The sequence below is a fragment of the Chelonia mydas genome, chromosome 26 (assembly GCF_015237465.2).
Source record: "Chelonia mydas isolate rCheMyd1 chromosome 26, rCheMyd1.pri.v2, whole genome shotgun sequence".
Classification (NCBI taxonomy): Eukaryota; Metazoa; Chordata; order Testudines; family Cheloniidae; genus Chelonia; species Chelonia mydas.
The window spans coordinates 6,666,544-6,689,936 of NC_057859.1; the positions used below are offsets into that span (position 1 = coordinate 6,666,544).

The 23,393-nt window shown below is 43.2% G+C and overlaps 1 protein-coding gene across 1 annotated transcript; it reads right to left on the reverse strand.

Moving 5' to 3' along the window:
- Window positions 1-7,719: 7,719 nt before the first annotated feature.
- Window positions 7,720-14,903, reverse strand: NKX2-6 (NK2 homeobox 6). The gene is made up of 2 exons (XM_007065493.3): window positions 14,588-14,903; window positions 7,720-10,556 (listed from the first exon to the last, which is right to left on the reverse strand). Exons 1-2 carry the CDS (start codon window positions 14,877-14,879, stop codon window positions 9,964-9,966), a joined length of 885 nt encoding a protein of 294 aa, XP_007065555.2. The 5' UTR covers window positions 14,880-14,903; the 3' UTR covers window positions 7,720-9,963.
- Between the last annotated feature and the right edge of the window lie 8,490 nt (window positions 14,904-23,393).

Consider the following 23,393-nt stretch of genomic DNA (forward strand, 5'->3'; position numbering starts at 1 on the left):
CCCTGTGCTGCACAGGACCACTTTTGTAGGGCTTCCCCCACCCCCCTGCGTAATGCAAATAGTAACCAATCAACTAATTAGTCATAAGTGAACCCTGAATAACAGAATAGCCCCCATTGGAGCTGTTGTCAGCTGTGTCTGCTTCTCCCAAGGCTGAATCAGCCCCAAGTATATATGCACATAGACCAAATTCTTCCCACTGCAGCCTCATTGATTTTAATAGGACTATTTGCTCCCTGTGCCTATAATTTGAATAAAATCAACATTCAAAATGTAGGGCAAGGTTCATCCCTGGTTTAAATCCACTGACTTCCGTGGCAGCCAGGTCTCCAGATTCCCAGTCCAGGTTCCTAATCACTGGACTATGCTGCCCCCCAACTCACTCCTTGTAGTTGCAGGGCTGTAATAATTCAATTCTATCCAAGCATAGGCGTGATTACAATGAATTGCTTTGCTAGGTTTATTTCTGTGGGTGTTGCTTTGCTAGGTTTCACCCCAGGATCAACCTTTACCAACCCACTGTGGTTACAAGTGTAGCAGAAAACTTTGTTGATGAATGTCAGGTAGTTCAGCACAAACTACAGATGAGCAACAGAAACTGCAAGATTTCAGGAAATTCTCTTTTCTCCGTTTGGCTGTGGGAGTGCCCCTGTGTGGTTGCTTGGTGTATTGTGCTAAACCCATTCTAGCGTTGGTTGAAATCTTTGCTATAGTGTATGGCTGGCTTTTCAGATGTCTTAATAATACACGATTTGTGGTTTAGACGAGGTTTTTGAGTGGGGAGTGGAAAACAGGATAGATTTAAAGGGTAGGGAAATGTAATGCCCTCCCAAATTGCAAATCATTCTACAGAACGGAGCAGGGTTTGGCCCTGGGCTGAGTATATTTTAAATAAGCCAAGAGTTCTAATGGGGGGCAGATGGGACTTTTGGATGAATTGTTGCCAGCAGACACCAATATTGTAAAGAGGCTGACCCTGCAGGCATCAGGCTCACAAAGCTCTCCTGGCTTCTGTGTGTCTCTGTCCATCATAAGGGATTTGGATTGTGCAGTGGCTACTGGATTAAGTCCTAGAGTGTGATCCTGAAAAGCCTTATACAGTTGAGTGATTTCTATTTTGCATTGCTCCTGTGCGGTAAGGCTTGCATGGTGGTGCCTGTAGTTTGCTACAGGCTCTAAAATAAGCTCAACCTGACATTGTTTGTGATTGGCAGTTGACAGCAGATGATGTCTGCCCTCCCTAGGCATTGCCAAAACCCTTCAAAATGCCACAGTCTCTCTCTCTCTCACCTGACATGTCCCTCCCCCCACCCCCGAGAGACCAGGTGGATGTTGCATTGGGATTTCAGTAGAGTTAATGGAGTGGCCCCACCTCCTTGAAGCTGCACATGCCTGTAAATGCATTATACTCAACTAAAGCACCTTTAACCATCTGGGATGGATGCACCACAGAAAAAACACTGAGGGCCCAATCCTGCAACCTTGACTCATCCAGGTAGCCCTTACTCCATGCCACTAGTCCATTGCTAGGGTGAAACTCTTGTCATGTATTGAGTTCCATTATTTCCTGTAAGGTTTTGCCCAATGCATCTTCCCGCTGGTCATTTGTGAACATCCCTGTATGTTGTTTATTCTCTGGGTATTTTGCCACTTGATTAGTTTGACTTCCTTCTCCCCAGCTAAAAACTTGTTTAGCAGTCTTCAAGGTGGGGCGAGGAATTATAGGTGGCATTCATAAAGGTATTTGGGCACTTAATTCCCATTAAAATCAATACCTTGAAATTAATGATGAATCCCACCCTTGATGAATCCCACCCTATGTCTCTAACAGTTAGCAGAGCCTAGGGCAGCTGGCCTGTCTCCCCAGCTCAGGAAGGACTGACAACAGACCCAAAGTATTTTAAGCCTCGTCCTTCGGGGTACAGTTTTATTCTTCACACACATTTCCACAGACAAAGCAGGCTGCCAGGACCCAGAGGCCTTTCCCCTTGCATCTCTTTCCCCCTGCTCCAAGGCTTGCCAAACAGGAGCTAACCTTCTTCTTGCAGCTCTTTCTAACTCTCTACTTTCTGAGCTGTTTGTAGGGAACACATGACCCTTTCCCTGGAGGGTGTCCTAATTGAACCGAGCTGGCTGGTGTCCGACTCCCTGGGTCTTAGAGGGGCAGACCATCCTGTTACTCCTCCTCACTACAATTTCTGTTGCACAGATCCAATAAAGTAGTGAGGAGTCTACATACCTTTGAGGATCTGGGGCTCAGTGTCTTGAGAGAGCATTTTTGCAATCTGTGTATTTTGGAGAGAGAGTGACCCCTAGAGATTGGATGTGAGAACCTGGAACTGGTACTTATGTCTCCGTTCTCGCTATGTTGGTCCCAGTCACATGAACCTGGGTGACAAAGGTCAACACCGCACCACATGACCGAGGTCAACATCCGCTGAGTCCAGTGGCTACTGTTACAGTTGTTAACGTGTCATGGCTGTTTGGAGGCCTCTGCGAAATGAGTTTGGTGGGTCTCGGTTTTGTTTTGTAGATAAACAGACCGCTTCGTTCATTCCCCAGGGCTGCTAATCCATCATCTGTCACCAGTGCTAAATTCCCGGCACATTAAACAAGTAAATAAGCCGTTGTAGTTTAGTGTCCTAAGAAGAGGCAGAACAGTCAAAGCCCAAAGAACCAATCGTACTTGAATGACACGGGGGCAAAAATTCCCCAGCATTATTTTCAAGTTTAAGAAGAATCCACTCAAGCATCAGCAAGCAATCATGCTGTCAGAGAATCACCTGATGCCTGGGTAGAATGGTGGTAGGGGTACCAGAAATGTAGAGACTGTTTGGATTAGAGAAAGCAATTCAAGAGCTTGCAGTTTTTCTTGAGATACGGAAAGACTTTGAAGGAAGGAGGAGCCATTCCCGTCTCATGTTGTTTTTCATCTAAAGGAAACATTAACAGAGGAGCATCAGTGAAGCTGTATGCAAAGGGCTACCTCCCAGCTGGTATAAATTGGTGTTGTGCCATTGACGGCAATCAGTGTTGATTTACACCAGTGGAGGATCTGACCCAATATCCTGCATACGTGCCACAGCGGCAGTGACCAAACCCAGCACAGAATGTAATTGTGGGCTGTGACACATGACTGATTTTCCTCAAACCTATCCATTGAGATATTTATCTGAGGGCTTGTCCACAAAAACAGGTCGTTCCCAGGAAAGTGGGGTGTTAATCTACCCCGCACTAGCCAGCCACGCTCCGAGTGTCTGTGTGGACCATGGTGCCGCACACTAACCGTTCCCTAGCGTGCTTTCATCTACCCAGCTTTGAAATTAGAGTAGTTCGAAGTGCACTAGGGAACTGCTCATGTGCAGCAGCAGGGTCCACACTGGTGCAGGGTAGATCACACCTCAGCTTGTCATTAGCTGTTTGTTTGTGTAGACAAGTCCTTAAGTACTTATATGGGCCTGTCTTATGGGAGTGTCTCTAAATCTTTAATGTCTTTCTCCTCACTACACTGCTGGGAGATAGCGAAGTGTTATCATCCCCCAGTTTACAGATGGTGAATGGTGGCACACGTAGGCTGGGTGACTTGCCCAAAGTCACCCAGGAAGTCTTTGGCAGAGCATAGGACTCCCAAATCCTAGGCTATAGCTCGAACCACCGAACCGTTCTTCCCTTTAAAAATCAGAACAAAAGATTATTTATATTGACTATGTAGTATATTTATATGAATGAATAATAATAGCTAGAGTGACGGTAGCAAGGATAAAACTGTAGAAGGGTTAAGTCTCTCCTGCTTCTGGGTAGACTAAATATCTAAGATTAAGAAGAAACTTCCCCTGTAGAATTGATAATTGCCCATTATAGAGTTTTACACCTTAGCTATGAAGTGTAAATGCTTGTTTGTACTGCTTGCTATGAGAGACAGAACACTGGACTGCATGGAACAGTGGTTTGATCTGGCATGGTAATTCCTGTGTGTGTGAGAGAGAGAGAGAGAAAATACTCTTGCATGTTATCAATGTATATTAGGAGAAGAAATCTATATAATACATGACCAATTCAGTATCACCAACCCTGAGCACTCAAAAATCATGAGATTTTTAAAAAGAATACATTCTGGATTCTGTTTTACTTGCTTTTTAGTTTTTGAGCTTTTGGGATTCTTGTTTTCAGACTCTTCTCTGCGCTAGCAATTTATATTTTTAAATGAAAGCTGAGCTTCCCGTGCAGTGATCTGACTCCTGGAGCTGAGACATTAAGAAAAACACCAAGTATTGCAAGACATGCGATTAAAACTATAAGAGTTGGCAGTGCTCTTGGTTGCATTGCACATGTTTTGCCTAGCGTTCCTAAAAGCCAGGAGCCTGTCGCTTCTCCTGATTGTGCTAGGGCTAGAGAGGAGATCCAAGGCAGATCTGATCTCAGAAAGTTCCCAGAATGAGTTTGGATTGAACTGGGGAAGAGCCAGCATGTCTGCAGCTTTGATTTATCTACCTGGCCTACATGACACCTCAAGCCCTGGGACAGGCAGGAAAGTGAACGATACTATCTCTTGGGGGGGATTATTTTGTTTAGATGTCAATTACGTCCCATTTGGGAAGTGAATGAACACTAAAGAGTGATGGGGTTGAGCAGGAGTAGAGATAAAAGCCTAATTGCCTCCTGAAAGTCTCTCCCTAGCAAATACTTCAAGGATAAATTGTCAAGAAGGGGGCTGAAAGGGAGGTAGCAGCCTTGAGTGGAGAGAGAGTTCTCACTGAGGAAGATGACCCAGCAGGGGGTGATCTTGAGGGGGCCTGTTGTGTCTACTCTGATAGAGATGTGGCGGGGGGAGTTTCAAGGGGGTTGTGAGGATAATTTAGGGGCTTCTTCTTAACCAGAGTGAAGGTTCTGGGAGCAGATGGTTCCCTTAGGTAGATATTTGCAGGCTAATTTTTCATAGGATGCTGAGCATTAGCGACTCCAGTTGACTTCATTAGGACCTGTGGGTACAAAGGTCCTCTGAAAACCCACCCATTTAGGGCCAGATTCTCAAAACACATCTGTGCTAGAGCTAGGTGGGAAACTGTTTTTTCCTATCCTGGGAAAATATTTGAGCTTTTTGAAAAATGTTCCTGTTCCCAGTTGGGGGACACAGTCGAAATCTTGAATTGTTTTTGCAAACTGACAAATGAAGCATTTTGTTTCCGTCCTTTCTAAACATTTCATTCCACGTTTGACTATTTTAAATGTGGGGTGTTTTTTTACTGTAATTAGCTCAACGTTCAAGCAAAAAAGTCATTTTGATCTGGAAAACTGGAATTTTTTTGTTAGGAACATGTCAGAATGGGATTTGTTGACCATTTCAAAAGTGTTCCCCCCCCTACCCCCCACCAAAAAAATATGGTTTTGAATTGAGAAATTCATCAAAACTGACCCTTCCCTGTGAGCAGTTTCAGTGAATCAACATGTTTTGATGGGAAAACAGTTGGCAAAAAAAATCACAACCAGCTCTACTCAGCACTTTGGGAGCTGACGCTTTTGAAAATCAGTCCCGCGCTGGAGTGCTGAGCAGTTGAAAAACTGGCCCTAAGTAAATGAACTGTGATGTAGCTTTCTTTCTGTCTTCCTCTGAAAAACTTAATGGAGGGGTTTCCAATCAATAAACAGTTCACAAACTGCTAATCCAGGACTATATAAAAAAAATTAAGATATTTTGTCTTTTTTTCTTGGTCAGTTTAATAATCCCCTATACACAGAATCACGCACAATCATCTTGTAAACACAAGCAAAATTACACAACGACACATTATCTCGCTCATCCAGTTACTTGATTGTACGGTTGTGTGCTTTTGTTTTTATGCTTTTTGTTTTTCTACAGTTAAATTTGTACTGCAGGTAGATCTTTTTCAGCCCAAAACTTAGATAGTATATTTCCTGGTTTTAAATGCTATTTGTTAACTTTCCTTTTAATGGCTTTGCTTTGAAAACACAGATGCTAATATTAACAAAAATCCTTAATTGAGTGTGTGTTTCTGTCTTAAAATAGTGTGCTTTTCATTAGAAACCTACAAGATTATTTTTCTGGAAATATTCATTCAAATCAAATATATTGTATTTGGTCACATCTTTTTTTGTATTCACTATCCAATAATCCCACTATCCTAGGGGTAACAGATTTTACTAGCAATAATATTTTTGGAAACAGCAAATAGTAAATGAGCATTAGAAAATGTCCATGGGATGTGAATTTTAAACTCGCAAAAGGGGTGCACTGGAAATCTGATTCCAAGTAATCTGATTCCAGTTAGGGAAGAGGAACAATACCAAGTGACCTAGTGTCCAATGAAAACTAATCGACAGAGCTCAAATTCCAAATGCTTCCAATGATCTGTTCACGAAGGATCTCTAGGTCTAAAATTATTTAGAAAAAGCATCTAGCAAATAATTTCAAATAACAATTATAGCCAGGGATGTTGGAAACTGAGTGTGGGCTGCCTGTGAACAGGAAAAGGAGGGACGTTTGTCTAATAAATACTTGCTAGTTAATTATATTCACTCAACACTACACTGAAACATTGTGTCCTTTCAATTAAGAGTCTGATCCAAACCCCATTGCGCTTTAGAACCAGGCCAGTGCTTAATTTGTAATGAGAGGTGCTGGGGCTCAAGCATGTTTGTTTGTTTGTTTGTTTGTTTTTGTTACTTTCATAACTGACAAGCCCAGGGGTGCCGGGACTATGAACTGCCAGGTCCAGAGGTGCCAGGGCTCAACCCTGGCACAAATTAAGCACTGGATCAGGCACGAAGGATGGCATTCTCTCCTGCCTTTGTGAATCCTGAGTAAATGACCAGGAGTTCTCCGTGGGTGGGTGGGAACAGCATTGTGAAATCCATTTATTTATTTATTTATTTTATTTATTACCTTCGCACCCAAAATCCCCATTGCTCTAGGCACTGTACACACACATAGGAAGTCCCTGAACTGCTGCCGCCTTCTAGATCTCCGTCTGCCCTCAGGTGGGAGGGATTTGTGTGAGCGTTACATAGTCCAGTGTTCACTGGCCATACACCATCCAGCTGCCTCTCCCTCTGACCCCCCGCAAACACCACACTACTTCCAATGGCTCCCCTAATGCAGCACGCTTCCAATGCGTACTGGGATTTCGCAGCCCCTTTGTGGTGTGGGCTCTCCCCTTCCACTCTTCAGTGCAGCAGAAGCAGGCTCCAAAAGGGTTTGGATGATTGAGATTTCATGATAAAATCTATTTGGACAGACATGGCCCTGCTGATGCACAACATTACCATCAATTATCTGTACTACAGCAACACCTAGGGTCCCAGGTGTGGTTGGGATCTCTATTGTACTAGGCACTATACATACAAGATATTTACAAGATTTAATGATATTCTAAGGAAAATAGGCACCGATTCTTTTCAAAGCAGGATTACATCATCTCCATGGGACTGAGACTGACATAAAAATAATTCAGTATTATGTTTTGAAATCTCAGATTTCTAGGGCAAATAAAATGGGCCCAATTCTCTCACGTACACCAGCTTTCCTTGAGTCTATAGCCTGACACTGTTGTAAGTTTCAGAGCCGCAGCCGTGTTAGTCTGTATCCGCAAAAAGAACAGGAGGACTTGTGGCACCTTAGAGTCGAACCAATTTATTTGAGCATAAGCATCCGATAAAGTGAGCTGTAGCTCACGAAAGCTTATGCTCAAATAAATTCGTTCTTCTCTAAGGTGCCCCAAGTCCTCCTGTTCTTTTTGCTGTTGTAAGTGAAACCAGAGTTTAGCTGAGGGGGTAGAGTTCTCCATACCCCCGTTTCTGACCATCCCGGGTAAGGGAACCCAGCAAGAATAAAACAGCTCACCTAAGCTCTTGTGGCTGAGTCAGAGGGTCTGGGTTTCTTTCATGACATATTGGTGACGTGGAGTGAAAGGTATATCCCACACCTGCTTTTCAAGTGCTGTCTTGTGCCCGAGGCTATGTCAGGCCACAACATGAAATGCTTTCTTTGGAACCTAACCTCGCAGTGACAGCAAATATGCTGTGCCAGAGGGCCTGGCAGAGGAGTTGCATGTTGTTACCTGACATATTTGGGATATATGCTATTTTTGGTAGCTACTGTCTATATGTAGGTAGTTATGTGGGCCCATCACTGTAATAGCTCGGTGTAATGTCTGGGATAATACACTGTGGAATCATCTTTTCTGTTAGGACCATGTCTTTCAACACAAACATGCTTCAGATAATTTAATTTTCCAGTTAGAAAGACGATCTCTTTGATTCTGCATGTGAAAGCTAGAAGGCATCTTTGAATGGCCTAGTTGTTGGATGAACATTGGCTATGGGTAAGATCTCAGTGGGGCTACTCACACGAGTAAGGTGAGCAGAATTGGCATCATTTGTATTGGACACAGACTGTATTGGCCATATATAGCTCTCTGTCTACTGGGGAACTCCCCTTGACGTTAAGGGCACCTGTGTGTCGACTGACCCACCGTGCCCTTTGTGATAGAAAAATGAATGGGTAAAATTATGCCCCCTGTGAACTCTCACCATGCTCTGCAAAAAAAAAAAAAAAAAAAAGTTAGAAGCGTGACAGCTTCCTGTCTGAAAATAATTTTTCCTTTATGAGAGCAGCATCTTCCCCGGGCGGTAGTTCCACCTCTTGCCATTCCGGTGTAGAGAAATACTAATGCTTTTACACAGCGTTTCTTTAATAATATAATATATTTCAATAAAACCATGTCCTTATTTAGTCATCGAAAAAGATTTCTACAGTAACAACCAAACTGATCAGTGTAGCTATTTACAACATATCTAATGCCCCTGGAAATGCCAGCACAGAAGTGATTCTTGAAAAGCTCTCGTCCTCAGGCTTGGAAACCGTGTGCGGCTCTTCCAGATGTAATACTTATGTAGTTCTTGTAACCTGCAAAGCACTTTATACAGAGAGAGAGCCAGAGCCTTAGCTGTGTAAATCGCCATCGCTCCTTTGAAATCAATATAATTAAGCTGTTGGACACCAGCTGAAGATCTGACCCAGCAACTAATTAATTAAACCCCACAGCTTTCCTGTGAAATAAAATGAACCTATTGTAGGTATGGGGAAAGGAAGCGGAGAGGTTCAAGGATTTGCCCAGGGTTGAAGGGAAAGGAGGCTGTATCAGAGATCAGAACTCTGGAATTCCTGGCTCACAGAGCTGTGCTCAGGCCATGAGACTATGACCTTTCTCTCTCTCTCTCTCTCTTTGATACCTTGAGCCTTTATTTCCAATCGCTGTGCTGAATCAGATTTCCTGGTAACTGCACATTCTTTGAGCGGGGCAAGAGACAGGAGAGTTTTTTTGTTCTTTTTTTTTAAAGAGTGAACAATGTAATTGAAAAAATGGTGGTGGGTTTTTTCATTTTTTTTTGTTTAATTGAAAAAAAATACACACATGAAAAACGTGTGATGGGCAGGAATGAAGATAGGTATATCCGAACTTCATCACAGAGGATAAAAGTTTTTTGTTTAGGAATTAAATAAAATGGTCCGCTGAAAATACATGTGCAGAAACGTGCACAGCCAAAGTACTTTCCACATTTGTCTTTAAGAAAGACAGGAGGGTTGGTTGGTTGGGCTCGGGTGATCACTGCTCTTCTTGCATTCTGGAGAAGCAAATACTTTTTGGGGGCAGGAGGTGAGAGAGAGGAAGGGCTGTCTTTAAAAACACCCATGTTAAATAAATAAAGTGATCAGGAGCTTAGTCCCCAGGGATCAGAGCAGGAAAGCGCCAGAGAGCCCCTTCTTCTAGCACAAAGGCTTTTAAACGACACAGTCTCCAGGGGGAGGCCCAGCGCCCAGCCATGGGGGCGGAAGAAGGTGGAAGGGGATTGAGCAGGAACTGTCCTGGTCCGGGGCTTCTGATCCCCCTCCTGCCCTGCAGAGAGGTTCGGCATCTTCCAGGTGGTCGGTTTCAAGGGAGCCCTTTACCAAGCCCTGATCCCTGCTTGCAGCGTGGCTTGCAAGTGACCCTGCTGGTTCTGAGCGGCGCTGGAGACACTAAAGCTCATGTTCATGATGTGACCGGCGGGCGCGGTACTAGCGGGGCCCCCCGCGTAACTACCGCTGTAGTTTGCGCTGTAGGGGCTATTGCTGTAACCGCGGTAGTAGGCGTTATAGGAGTAGGGGCTGACCGGGACGTTATAAGGGGCCGTGTAAGCCTGTGAGCCCCCAAGGCAGGGCTTGCCATCCCTGACAAGTACAGGGACCGCTACCCTCCTGGGAGGCAGGGGGTGGGCAGAGAACTCCAGCGATTTATCTTGCCTTTGTCTCTTGCACTTGTATCTCCTGTTCTGGAACCAGATCTTGACCTGCGTGGAGGTGAGTTTCAGCAGGCTGGCGAGATGCTCCCGTTCCGGAGCCGAGAGGTACTTCTGCTGTTTAAACCGCCTCTCCAGCTCGAAAACTTGCGCTTGAGAAAACAAAACCCTGGGTTTCCGCCTCTGCCTTTGCTTGGGCCGTTCGCACGGGTCGTCTTTCTTCTCCGGGGTCTCGAAAGAGTCCGCGGCCAGCGATTTGCCTGCGAAAGCCAAAGCACAGGGAGACATTTTCAGCTCCACGCCCCCAGAAACGTGTTTAGAGTTTCCCAGCCCTGGGTCAAAGAACGACTCACGGGCTCCTGTGAAATTAGATTCACGATTATTAAAGCCATTGGGAAAACGGGCTGAATTAACCCGAACATCCTTGGGGGGGGGGGGAAACCACCCCGTGTTTCTGCCAAAAAAATGAAATTTCGATTATTTTTTTCATTGACAACACAAAATTAGTTCAAGTCTTTCAACTGCCAGCACTGATCGTTTCTCTCCGTCTGCCCTAAAGGGGTTATAATCAATAGGCCCGATCCAAAACTCATTAAATCAGTGGGTGCCTTTCCATTGACCTAGCAGACTTTGCATCAGATCTGTTAAGGCTGGTGAGCGGTCATTAATTACCGCTATATCATTTATGTATATTTCATTGGACCAAATCTCTCTCCAATTGAATTGCATAAATACGCACAAAAAGAACAGGAGGACTTGTGGCACCGTAGAGACTAACCAATTTATCTGAGCATAAGCTTTCGTGAGCTACAGCTCACTTCATCGGATGCAACTGTTGCTCACGAAAGCTTATGCTCAAATAAATTGGTTAGTTTCTAAGGTGCCACAAGTCCTCCTTTTCTTTTTGCGGATACAGACTAAGAGGGCTGCTACTCTGAAACCTGTCATAAATACTCACTTCTGTTTCACTGCGATTGATGGGTGAGGAAAGTAAAACAGGACCTGATCCACTGAACATATCCCATGTGAACGGTTCATAGCAAATACCGTAACTCAGTATATACCTTGCTGTCTTTTATTACCAGAATATCGTGTGTGTGTGTGTGTCGAGGGGAGACACTATACGCACTGTTTCCTCTAAGCTATGGTCCTGCGTGTGCACACAGATCCTGAACCCTGCGCACGCACAACAATTTACACAGAAGAATTTTTTTGTGCACAGGGCCTGTCAGAAATTAGGGGGAACATTGACTGTCAGGCTATGTTTTTATTTAATTTGATGCAAGAAACATGAAGCGATCTTCAAATGAAGGAGGGAAGGCGATCAGCTCCAGGAGACAATGCCCATCAGAGCCTTGAGTGAATACATAGATAGCTAGGTTTCAGAGTAGCAGCCCTGTTAGTCTGTATTTGCAAAAAGAAAAGGAGGACTTGTGGCACCTTAGAGACTAACACATTTATAGCTAGATCCACTTCGGGAGAATCCTACTCAGCGTGCGGCACCTGTTACCTTCCAGCGTGATTTCTTCACAGCGGGACAATGGAGCCAAGGAGTATTCCCGCTGCTCCTTTCCACACACCCACCCCACCTCCTTGCCGAGTCATTTCCAAATCTAGACGTCCGATCTGGCAAGCTCCTGCTCGCAGGAGTAATCCTTACTCCAGGGAGTAGACCTCTTGGCTAGAACAGGGACCCACATGATTGATACGCGCCAATGTGGCAGAATCAGCCGCCAGTTTACTTAATGGTTCCCACCAATCAGTCCCGTGCTGTGGTGGTGGGTCCTGTCCGGAGGCTGCGGATGAAGCCGGACACAGCACGTTCGCAAGGAATCGGGGCGCAATGTAAAGCCCCCGAGGTGTATTCTGCTCTCTTTGCTCGTCCAGACTTTGGTTCCCATGTTATTTGAACTAAATTATTGAGCTCTTCCGGCTTCTTCCTCCGCCCCATTACACTTGGAAAGAAAACCGGTGTAGGTGATAAAAAAATAAAACTAAAAAAGCACAAGAGCCCTATTGACTTTCTGGCTTGTATAATAATAATAATAAATTAATAATGCCGTTTAGGCGTTAGGAAAACGACCCGCGTTCCTATTTATGTGCGCTGTGAAGTAGGAAGTTTTGGGCTGAGTTATGCAAAACAAAACCAATCTGATCAGTGTGTGTGGAATATGCTGGCAGTTTGGCCTCTGGTTCCTAAACCTGCTTGTCAAATACACGTGCCGGTTAACAAACAGCTGAGAATGAGTCAATAACCAAAAAAAGGGGATCGGTTTGGACTAAAATTTCGACCCCGTCCAATCAATATTTAGCAGGTTACAACTATTCTCGCTATTCTAGTGTGATGGATGCTGCTCGTGCAATCCTGCACGAAGGAGAGTTATTGTAGCTTTAATTGTTCGTTTAAAAATCACGTCGTGGCATTGAAATCACCCACGTAGTGGGCTGTAATATTTTGAGTGATTTGTCTTTAGTTACAATCGTGCACATGTTAAATGACCATCCAGTCATTTCCCATGTCACTGGGAATGTTGGAATTTTTTCTGTTTTTAAAAGAATGTAGTGTGTCTGTGTGTGTACACATATTGTGTGTACACCCATTCAAACGCTTTATATTTTATATCTTAAAATAGTGTTAATGGATGTATACAATATATTATAAAGTGTTTGAATATATACACACACAGACAGATCTTTTTCTCTATGTATATAGTGAAATCTTATAAAACGACTTCGTATTTTAAATTATTTTCAGCTTATAACAATATTTTCCTTAGATGTTTAACAGAGCTAACTATGAGTTGGAAGCTTGAACTATTAAATGCAAAGCTGTATTATATTTATTTCCGTAAGCAGTAATTTATTTCAAATCAAAATACAGGCCACCCCCCAGCTGGACAGGTCAGTGGTGACTTTTGCCATCTTACAAAATTCCCTGTGCCGAGGACTTAATTTTATGGACTAGTAACTTTGTGGCTGGTTTTATTTTTGAAACTTTTAAAGGACAGTGTCGACAAAGAAAAAGCCACCTTCACAAAACATCAGGTGGAGGAAAAAATAAATGTTGACAGTTGACCATTATTTGTTTTAAATAATATATAGGGGGTTACAAAATTTAAATACCAGCTTTGCTCGTGCAGTCAAACGGGATCTAATTTGAAACGCAATTGGGGGGGGGGGGTCAAAAAAGCAACAATTTTTTTACATCTTTCACGGTAGTAATCTTTGTAACTGTATTCTCTGCGGCTGCGAAGTACCCGATTGCTTTTCTATTTGTATGTATCCAAATGCTTTCCTATATTGTGTGTGACGTATATTACTTCACACTTAACATCGGTTTTGAAAATACTTTTACTGTGTACATACTGGTGGCTTTGTTCCTGGCATTGTTTTACTGGAAGAACTTTTAAAACTATAGGTAGGTGAATCTGAAGAGACTAGAATCCAGTTTTGTCGATGATAGTTACACAGAAGAGTTTGAACAATTAAATTTGCATAGGGTTCTTCTATCAACACGTACATCGCATTATATATGTCTCACAAAGATATCAAATATGTATATTACAAAATTCAGATTGCAACCTCTCTGGCTACTCAAAAGTTTTATCCTGCCATTCTATATAATCGCAAATGAAATCACATGGTATCGTAAAGCAAACAAATTATTTCATTGCAACGGGTCTAAACACGATCTTGTAGCCCAGATTTTTTCTGTCAACGTTTCCTTCACGATTTTTAATGCTGATTTCTTGCGGTGCACTAATATATGGCTTGATGATAGGGAACCTATGCAATCCCCTTACTCCAGATTTTGTGTATTCACCAAAACTAAAAGCCTATAGATGGCCTCATTTCACTGGGGGAATATTTTGGAGAGGTAATTTGCTATGAAGTTCAATACCAAATCTGTGCATCTCTTTATGGGATTAAGGACATAAGAATGGCCATATTGGGTCAGACCAATGGTCCATCTAGCCTCATATCCTGCCTTTTGACAGTGGCCAGCGCCAGAGGCTTCAGAGGGAATGAACAGAACAGGTGAATTATCCAGTGATCCACTCCCAGCTTCTGGCAGTCAGAGGTTTGGGGACACCTAGAGTATGGGGCTGCCTCCCTGACCATCTTGGCTAATAGCCATGGATGGACCTATCCTCCATGAACTTCATCATTGATCCAAAGCCGCTGAAGCCAAGGGAAAGATTCCCATTGACTTCCATTGGTTTTGGATTAGTCCCCAAGTTTATTAGCTGGTGGTATTTCTCCCTCCCGCCCCCCCCCCCCTTTAACTTACTTAGTTCCATGTCGTCGTCTTCTTCACAGGAGCTTCTCAGGAGCTCATACTCCTCCTCACGCCTCCTGCAATTTCCGCGCTGATCGACTTCCACCGGGAAGGGAAGGTCCCCAGAGTTGTAGGCAGCCTCTTGTTTCTTGCGCAGACAAGCAGGGGCTGGCTGCAGGGCCGGAGGCTCTTGCAGATCCTGGGGGAGGAATCCCTGAGGGTCCCCGCTCTGAGCGCTCTGCTGCTCCAGCTTTAAGATGTCTTTGACCGAGAAAGGGGTGGAAGTGATAGGACAGGGCAGCATCCTGCTCAGACTGGTGGGGGAAATGGAGAGGAAGAAATGTTGGAGCCCCAATTCTGGGGGCCCTGAGATGGGGGAGGCGGGGGGGGGGGAAACGAATCCCCTGAGGAGCAAAATCAGGGCTCCCCGGACTGGAGGGTTGTGTGTGCCAGGGCCCTGTGCTAGTTCTTTGGCTCGCTGGGCTGCTTCTGACGTGCTCCCACGGGCTTAGGGTTACCTTGGAATTGTGAATGGGAGGGCTTCCTTCTAAAAGCCCATTGGTTCCCCCGGAGCCACGTGACTACCCCCTGTCTCTTATTTACCTCTTGACTGCTACTGCAGAGTAGGGTATCACCCAGAGATCAACAAATATACATCGAGATGGGGGAGGGGGGGGGACATCGTGGCAGAGCTGAGCAGGGATGAGGCCAGCCTTTCCTTTTCTGAGCTCTTCCTTTGCGGGAATAGTTGATCGTGGGAGTGGGAACAGCAATTGTTTGATTCTTGGGAGATTTAAAACCAACCAGCCACCCCACCCCACTGCAGGTAATAATCCTCGCTGTCTAGAGCACCCGGGTTCTCGCTGTCTAGAGCACCGCTTGCCCGGGTTCTGGATTTCGAGGAGACGCAAAGATGGCAAATGTAAAAAACCACAGCTCTGCATACAGATGAAAACGGTAACATGTACTCCAGCTGCTTAGTAGTCATATTACTGATGGGTAGATATTGTCATTAGTACAGCATTATTATAATAGGATTGTGCGCTTCTGCTTAAAACAGCTGTGACGCGAGCAGTTGTATTATGCGTCCTCGTCGTTGCTTTACTAATTAAAATATTACAAAACATCAATAACAGGAGGTACCTCCATAGCGTGCTATAGTCCCAGGGGAGGGCTACAATGATGTGCAAGGCTGCATGAGTGGATGTGCAAGTAAGGGTGCATGTATCCATATAATCCATTAACAAGTATGTGCGGGGTTAGGGAAGCAAGTGGCAAATAAATTTGGAGAAAATAGGCACGCTGGTATTTCAGAGGGGGGGGGGGGAATGTTGGATCAGGGAAGTTAGTTATATTTTTAGAGCAAATTTCTGACAGGCTTGCAAGACTATGGGAGAACAGCCAGTTGCCCGCAGCCAGAGATTGATACATTTCCAAACAGAACTGGTTACCCTGTAATGTGGCCGGCTGGTGTACCCGCTTGTGATCTGATATTTAATTCAATAGCTTCTGATGCCCAAATTTCCCGTTATCAGTAAAAAGAAAAGGAGGACTTGTGGCACCTTAGTCTCTAATCTCTAGTCTCTAAATCTCTAGTCTCTAAGGTGCCACAAGTCCTCCTTTTCTTTTTGCGAATACAGACGAACACGGCTGCTACTCTGAAACCGTTATCAGTAGTAGCCATAACAATCAAAACAATCAACTTGAAAAAGAAATTAAGTATTTTTAAAAGAAAACGCCATAATCATTACCTCCAAGGGCGGGGGGAAGGGAGAACAAAGCACACCAGAGTTTTTTATGGCATTATTTGCCTCGGTTCTTTGTATTTCAGTTTCAGACATTTCTGCCATTGATAGTTTTCGGCGTGGATATTAGTTTGGATCCACTATTTTAGATCTGTTCGGAGAGACGCAAGGATGCAGTTTCTGGGGAATAAGCAACTCAATTACTTCTGAGAAAAGCCCATAAACTCTCGATGAAAATCACTGTGTAAAAACCAGCTTCATTTCTATATTTGACTCCGTTTGATCTGAATCTGCGGTCACTGAACAGGGGATTGGGGGGAGACACTTTCTGAGCCTACAGCAAAAATGTCAGACTTGACATTTTAATTTTTCCTTTAAAAAAATCCTCCAAGATGAATTATAAGTTAACTATTAAATTTACACTCGGAATAGTACAAGTTGCTTAAATTACCTTTTAACTTTTTCCTTGTTCAGAAAACACAGGCAACATATAGATGGCCAAAAGAAGGAGGGAGTAATATATAGGTTGCTAACATCTATAGGAAGATCATAGAAAACAGAAGTAGATCATAAAATATATTATAGCGGTAGATGACATATGTGGGTAGATATAAAAAGCTCTGAGATTTTCTATTTTTAATTGTTATAACAGAGGACCTTTGCTAACTAGTGGCCCAGCCTTGTATTCCTTGCTCAGGCTAAACTGTCATTAACTTTCGTGAGAGTTTGGGGTCCTTCCTTTAGGATGCAGAATCTGGCCCAATTCCGGGTTTTCAAAGGCAATAATCTAAACCCTTTCTGGACAGCATTCCCTTCAATCATTGAGCAGCACGATTAGGGAGGAAGGCTTCTAACTTCCGTCCCCTCCTCCCTGGGGTTTTGTTAGCTTTCCTGACTCGCTTGTATGTTTCAGCCTCCCTGGGTGTTTGTTTTGCTTATCAAACAGCTCTTGAGCACTGACAAGTTTGTCCTAAAGAGCAAAGGAGCCAAAGCATCCCCTCCCCACTTTGTATTCCCAAAACAGGGGAAGAAATAGAAAAGATTTGCTTAAGCTGCAATAAAATAAATCTAATCGATTTTAGCCTCCATTAAGATCACATTAGCGAGTGGATTTGGGAGATAAGGGCTGATAAGGTGCAGGACCTGGGGTGTGGAGACCACCCTAGCTCTTGGAGAAAGCTCTGTGCCTCTGGCCTGGGAAGAGGTTTGGCTGGAGAGAGAAAAAAATCTTCCATCAAGGCTCGAACTCCCTGCTGAGAATGCACTATCCTAACTCCTGTACTCCGTGCAAACTGTAATTAATTAATTACTGTCGGGAGCCCTGGGATGTTCTCTAGACCATGGATGTGCAGCGAGCACAACTATGGATGGCATAGTAGACTGAGCAGGGAGTCCGGTTTCTACTCCCAACTGCATGTGTTCCTCAGTGTCCCCATCTGTAAAATGGGCATACTGATTCTTGCCCTCTTTTGTAAATGACCGTTGGGATCTTGGACAGTGACGGTACTCTGTTGCAAAATTCCAAGTAACACATTTCCTGCAATCGTTCTTCTAATGAGTGTTAATTTGCTGATATTCTCTTGCCCGCCACATTTTCTCCAATTGTTATGGTCAATTTGTGTGCATATTTCTTTTAATATCAGCTATAGAGGCTGTTTATGGTATTGCCTGCATCTGATATTTTCTGCTACGCTGTTAGAACGGAGAGCATCTTACTAGCAGTTTCTCTTGTTGCCTTTAAAAACAAACTGTACAACATCCCTTATCCCTAGAGGAATACTGAATAGAAATAGAATATCTGTCTCTCTAGATTTATTATAAGGTTGCCCATCACCATGGTATTTGAGCACCATCCATGAAAAGTATATGCAAAATCTCCTTCTTCCAGCCGGGCTGACAAGAACAAGCTTAAAGTTATTCGGTCTGATTCTGCACTGCATTATGGTTGTGTAAATCAGGAGTAACTCTAATGAAGCCAAAGGACTCATCTAGTGAAAAAGTGGGATGAGGAAGGAATCAGGCCTGTTGTTTCTTATTACCTGCCTTCTAGGGTGTTGCAAAGATTAACTTTGCAAAATTCTATGAAGATGAAAATTGTTATGTAAGTGCTAAAGGTGTCTATATTCAGGCAGGTACACACACATACTTTCTCTCTGTCTGATAGTCAGATCCTGTAACTCTGACGTGAATAACCAGCCTTTCACACCAGTCATCTTATTCACTTCAGTTGCATGAGAACACATTACTCAGTTGAGTAAGGGCTGCAGGATTGGTCCTTCATACAACACTGAGGCACAGGGTCAGATTTTCAAAAGCACCTTGGATGCTGAGCTGATTTGAAAATCTGGCCAAAGGTGTTGGCAATGGGAGCGGCAGGGTGCTGAGACGTTTTTCTAAAACTGGCTCTTGTTTAAGTGTCTAAACGAGAGCCGAGCTCTGCGGACAATGTGGCTGCTTCTCTGAACATTTGAAAATCTGGCTCCCAGAGCCCAGACCTGCCCTCCTTTCTCCCACCAGCAATGCCACTGAAGTCCATGGCACTCCTCCAGTGCATAAGGCAAGCAAGTAGGGCTCTCTGCTGCTCAATTCACTCAGGCAAAACTCCCAGGGACTGCATCTTAGGTCTAGAGATTCAAGTGCTAGCATCACTCAGGCAGCTATTAAAACCTTATCTCTGGCCCCTCCTCCCCAGGCCAATTTCCCTCCTGGTTTTTCACAAATCTATGTCAGAAAAGAATAAAATGGCACGTTCTTGTCATAGCTGGGAATCTTGCCTGCCCAGGTGAAATTACGCAAATTATTTCAACCTGTTCTTAAATGTAGTTAGGAAGATTAAGGTACCCAGTTGATATTTGCAACGTAAGCTGTGTTGTTCAGATTCTGTAGGCTTTTTACAACAAGAAGTTATAGATCAAATTAAGTTAACTGCTGAGCTGTGAGGTAATAGTCAGATAAACTCTCATCTTAAAGTTTGATACCAGACTTCTTATCTTTGTTGTACTTTGCCATTGCTACACTGAAGCTGAACATCCATTTCAATTAAAATTCCAGGCTAGCTTCAGAAGGCTGGTGTCTGCTGATAGCACTGACAGAACAGAGCTAGTTTTGGCCTTGGTTGGGCTGATATCTCTCCACACCACAAAAATAGCCAAATTGGACTATTAGAGAAGGCTAAATAAATAAACCACCCAAATACAGGCAAGGAAATGAGGGCCTGAAACAGGAGAGAAAATAAATACAATGGGAAAAGGCGAGAAAGAGCTCATGAATCCACAGATAGGTGCTCGTAGCTGTTATTTAAAACATGAATTTCTTTGTGGCAGCAAATAGATTTTCTAGTAATGTGTATATAAAAATTATATTTATGCCCACATAGTTATGGGACATGCGTGGCATGGATCAGCATTACATTATGGCATTATTTTTCAGGTACACATAACAATGGTGACTGAAGGGTATGTAAAAAGAAAAGGAGGACTTGTGGCATCTTAGAGACTAACAAATTTATTTGAGCATAAGCTTTCGTGAGCTACAGCTCACTTCATCGGATGTGTAAATCTAGAATAATATTATTTGAAACTGATACAATGCCTTTGATCTGACGATCTCAAAGTGCATCGCTAAGTTACTTCCTCCAACACGCTGTGTGTTAAATAAATATTATATCCACATCAGTAGATTAAGAGAGTAGAGCTAGGAAAGATTAAGAGCCTGATCCAAAGCCATAGAATTGAGTGACTTGCACAAGAACATACTGTGATTCATAAGGAAAGGTGGGAACAGAACCCAAGCCTCTTGTCTACCAGGTTCCTCTCTCTAATGAGTGGAATCCAAAGTTTTACCCACCCTCCTAATACATGTGATAGAGAAATCATAGACTTCACACATATAATTACAGGGACATGAAATCCAAACAGCAATAGTAATCCTTCTGGGTTAGTTCTTTTTCAGGAGATGATAACCCAAGATCAAAAGAAAATATTGTATTAGTTAGCGCCCAACCTGTCAATTCTCTAGTTTCTCTGCCCATTGTCATGAAATAAGTGCATACATATTTTATCTGTATATGATAATTTATATACATTTTGGCCCTGATCTTGCTCCCACTTCAACCAATAGGAGTAGGATGTCAATTTTAAGGTCTCATCAAACGTGCTGGACACTTCCTGTGTGTGCTGGAAATCATAGCAGAGACAAGGGGAGTTCATCAGCATTTTTGCATGTGAAAGACAAGTTTGCATTTGCATCCTTTAATTCAGTCATTTACCAGATCACAAGATTTTTTTTCTCTCTTGGGGGAAGAATATTGTTTACAGTGTTTATGTAGCTCACTTGAAAATTGTATGTTTTCAGAGAATATTGTAACTCACTTGAAAATGCTGAAGCACCCTGGATCTTATTCCCTATTTCTGTACTCTACAGCAGTGGCTCTCAACCTTTCCAGGCTACCGTACCCCTTTCAAGAGTGTGATTTTTCTTGCATACTCCCAAGTTTCATCTCACTTAAAAACTACTTGCTTACAAAATCAGACATAAAAATACAAAGTGTTACAGCCACACTATTACTGACAAATTGCTTCCTTTCTCATTTGTACCCTATAATTATAAAAGAAATCAAGTAGAATATAAATATTATACTTACATTTCATTGTATAGTATATAGAGCGGTATAAACGCATCATTGTATGAAATTTTAGTTTGTACTGACTTCCCTAGTGCTTTTTATGTAGTGGATTGTAAAACGAGGCAAATATCTAGATGAGTTGAAGAAGATCTCTGAGTACTCCCAGGGGTACGCGTACCCCTGGTTGAGAACCACTGCACTACAGTACATGTGTATTTACATGTACGTTGTAAAGTAAGGCCATAAACTATGCTTGACATATATAGGCAGATGGAAAATGGGTACATTCTAGTTACAGAACTCTATACAGCAAGGCCTCTGTACAGCAAGGTGGTGAAGCAGGTCCCATTGGCTTGCATGGGACTACTCACCTGCTTAAGTACATTGCTAAATTGGGGCTTCTCCATCCTGTGAGCATCCTCAATTCCCACTGAATGAAAAAGCAAAACCAACCAGAGCAGCTCCAAATCGGTATGAATTCTTTTGCAGGGTGTTCATCACATCTCTCCCGACCAGACTAACTAGAAATTCAGGTGTGTGTTTCCAGGTAGGATGTGAACACATACAGAACAATCTCACCTCCTCGGCAATTAGGGCTTGACCCAAAAGCCTATTAAACTCTTACTTCTTACCACTACAAACTGCAAACTGGGGGAAACAGTGGTGGATGGGGGTGGGAGAGGAGATTACTCTCACTGGTTCCCCTGACTGAGTACTGTGTAGAAACACCGAACTGGTGGGCAGAATAAACAGGGCACTCTTCAGCACTTAAGCAGTACAATGTATTTTCTGCAAGAGATTAAAAATCCTCTGCTCTGCTAATTGATTAAAATGTTAAAAGGCTGGAAAAAGACCTGGTCTGATTCACCTGCACACATGAGGGAAACACATGAGCCCACCAGGGTTCCACTTGCATTATGTTCTTTAATTTGCAACCCAGCATAAGATAATATTTTGCACTTTAGAAATATCTGTATTTTGATGTGTTAAACCTGCTCCACACCCATCTTCACCCAGAGGAAAAATACAAGACCTTAGGCCCACATCAGAGGGCAAAAAAAAAAAAAAAAAGCAGTTTGATTTCTCTCCCAGCACCTATTCTGCATCCTCTTTCAGAGGTGAGGCTGACTTAAAACACTGTCCAATTTCTACCAGAAAACACAGCAATTTCAGGAACCATCTGACTCGATTTAAATGAGCTTTTCAGACGCCAGCTGTAAAATTCTTCTTGGATATTTATTGCGGCCCGATCCCGCATTCTCTGTGTCTGCACGTTTCTTATCGAAGGCCGTTTTCCATGAAGGAGGAATGCAGGATCGGGCCCTTATGGTGTTTAAATCAAAGGAATACGTTTTGTTTCTGCTCCGTTTGAAATCACTCGGTGGTTAGCTATGGACATTAGCAGCGCTCTGGCTTCGTTAGCATTTGCAAAGGGTTGCTACTTTATTTCACCTCATGGTTTTGTTCTGACGTGCCTGAGTTAAAATCCACAGGGGTTTTTCTGTAACCATGTTGTTGGATTCGTGTGACACGCGAATGGGATAGGAATGAGAACTTATTCTAAACTGGCAACTGACAACTAAAAGTTAACGCCCAAAAGACAAAGCCTTCTGAATGCTTCCTAAATCCTGCATTTTTCTGAGACTGGAAATAACTGGACACCGATCTGTTAAATTTTGGCGCAGGAACAGAAATGAGATTTCTACTTTTCGGTGTCAACTAAGGGGCTGTTTAACCGTTTGCTCTCGGGATATTTCCTTTAAATACTGCGTATTTTATTTTGATCTGCAGCTGCAGGGAGGCTCGAGTTCAAAATCTCTTTTCAAGTGGTGTTTTTTAAATACAGGTTCTCTAACATGAGACCGACTGTGTTGGATTGGAATGCAAAAATGATATTGACAATATTGTGAGGATAAAATCACTGGATTGGTGATAATAAGAGGCATGAACAGAAATGTTGGCAAAACACTTTCCGCTTGGCAGGGATGCAAACGTGAAACCATTCGGGCGAAATGCACTTGTAGAAAAGACAAAGAATATACCAGTGTTAATGGATCATCACCTATGTTTTTCTTAACGGCTGAGTTAGAAAGGCGTGTGAGGGTTAGAGCGTCTTCAGAAATGTTGTATTCATATTTAAATCCTCTGGGGAATAGCGATCTTCCTTGATTCGTGTTCACGCTTCAACTTTCCAGGCAAGTCCAGCAAATGTGTAGACAAAGCCAAACAGCGTTTAAAACGGTGGATTGGACCCAGTAAAGGTGGGGGGAAGTCTCCAGTGCTTTAAAAAACAACCCACCTGCTTCTGGTTTGAAAAGATCTGATCTATTTCGTGCCAAATAGTGACACCTGACTCGGTAGCAGTGACTAACAATAATCATTAGGCTACCACCTGCGTGCAGTGTCCTAGTTAATCTATGATCTGCAAATTCCGTGCCCCAAATGTTGG

Bases quoted from the DNA above. Each gene is read 5' to 3' on its own strand.
- NKX2-6 (XM_007065493.3), bottom strand. From the start codon at position 14,879: ATGCTGCCCTGTCCTATCACTTCCACCCCTTTCTCGGTCAAAGACATC. The intron at 10,557-14,587 runs GTAAGTTAAAGG...TGGCTTTCGCAG, and splicing joins AGACGACGACATGGAACTAA to GCAAATCGCTGGCCGCGGAC.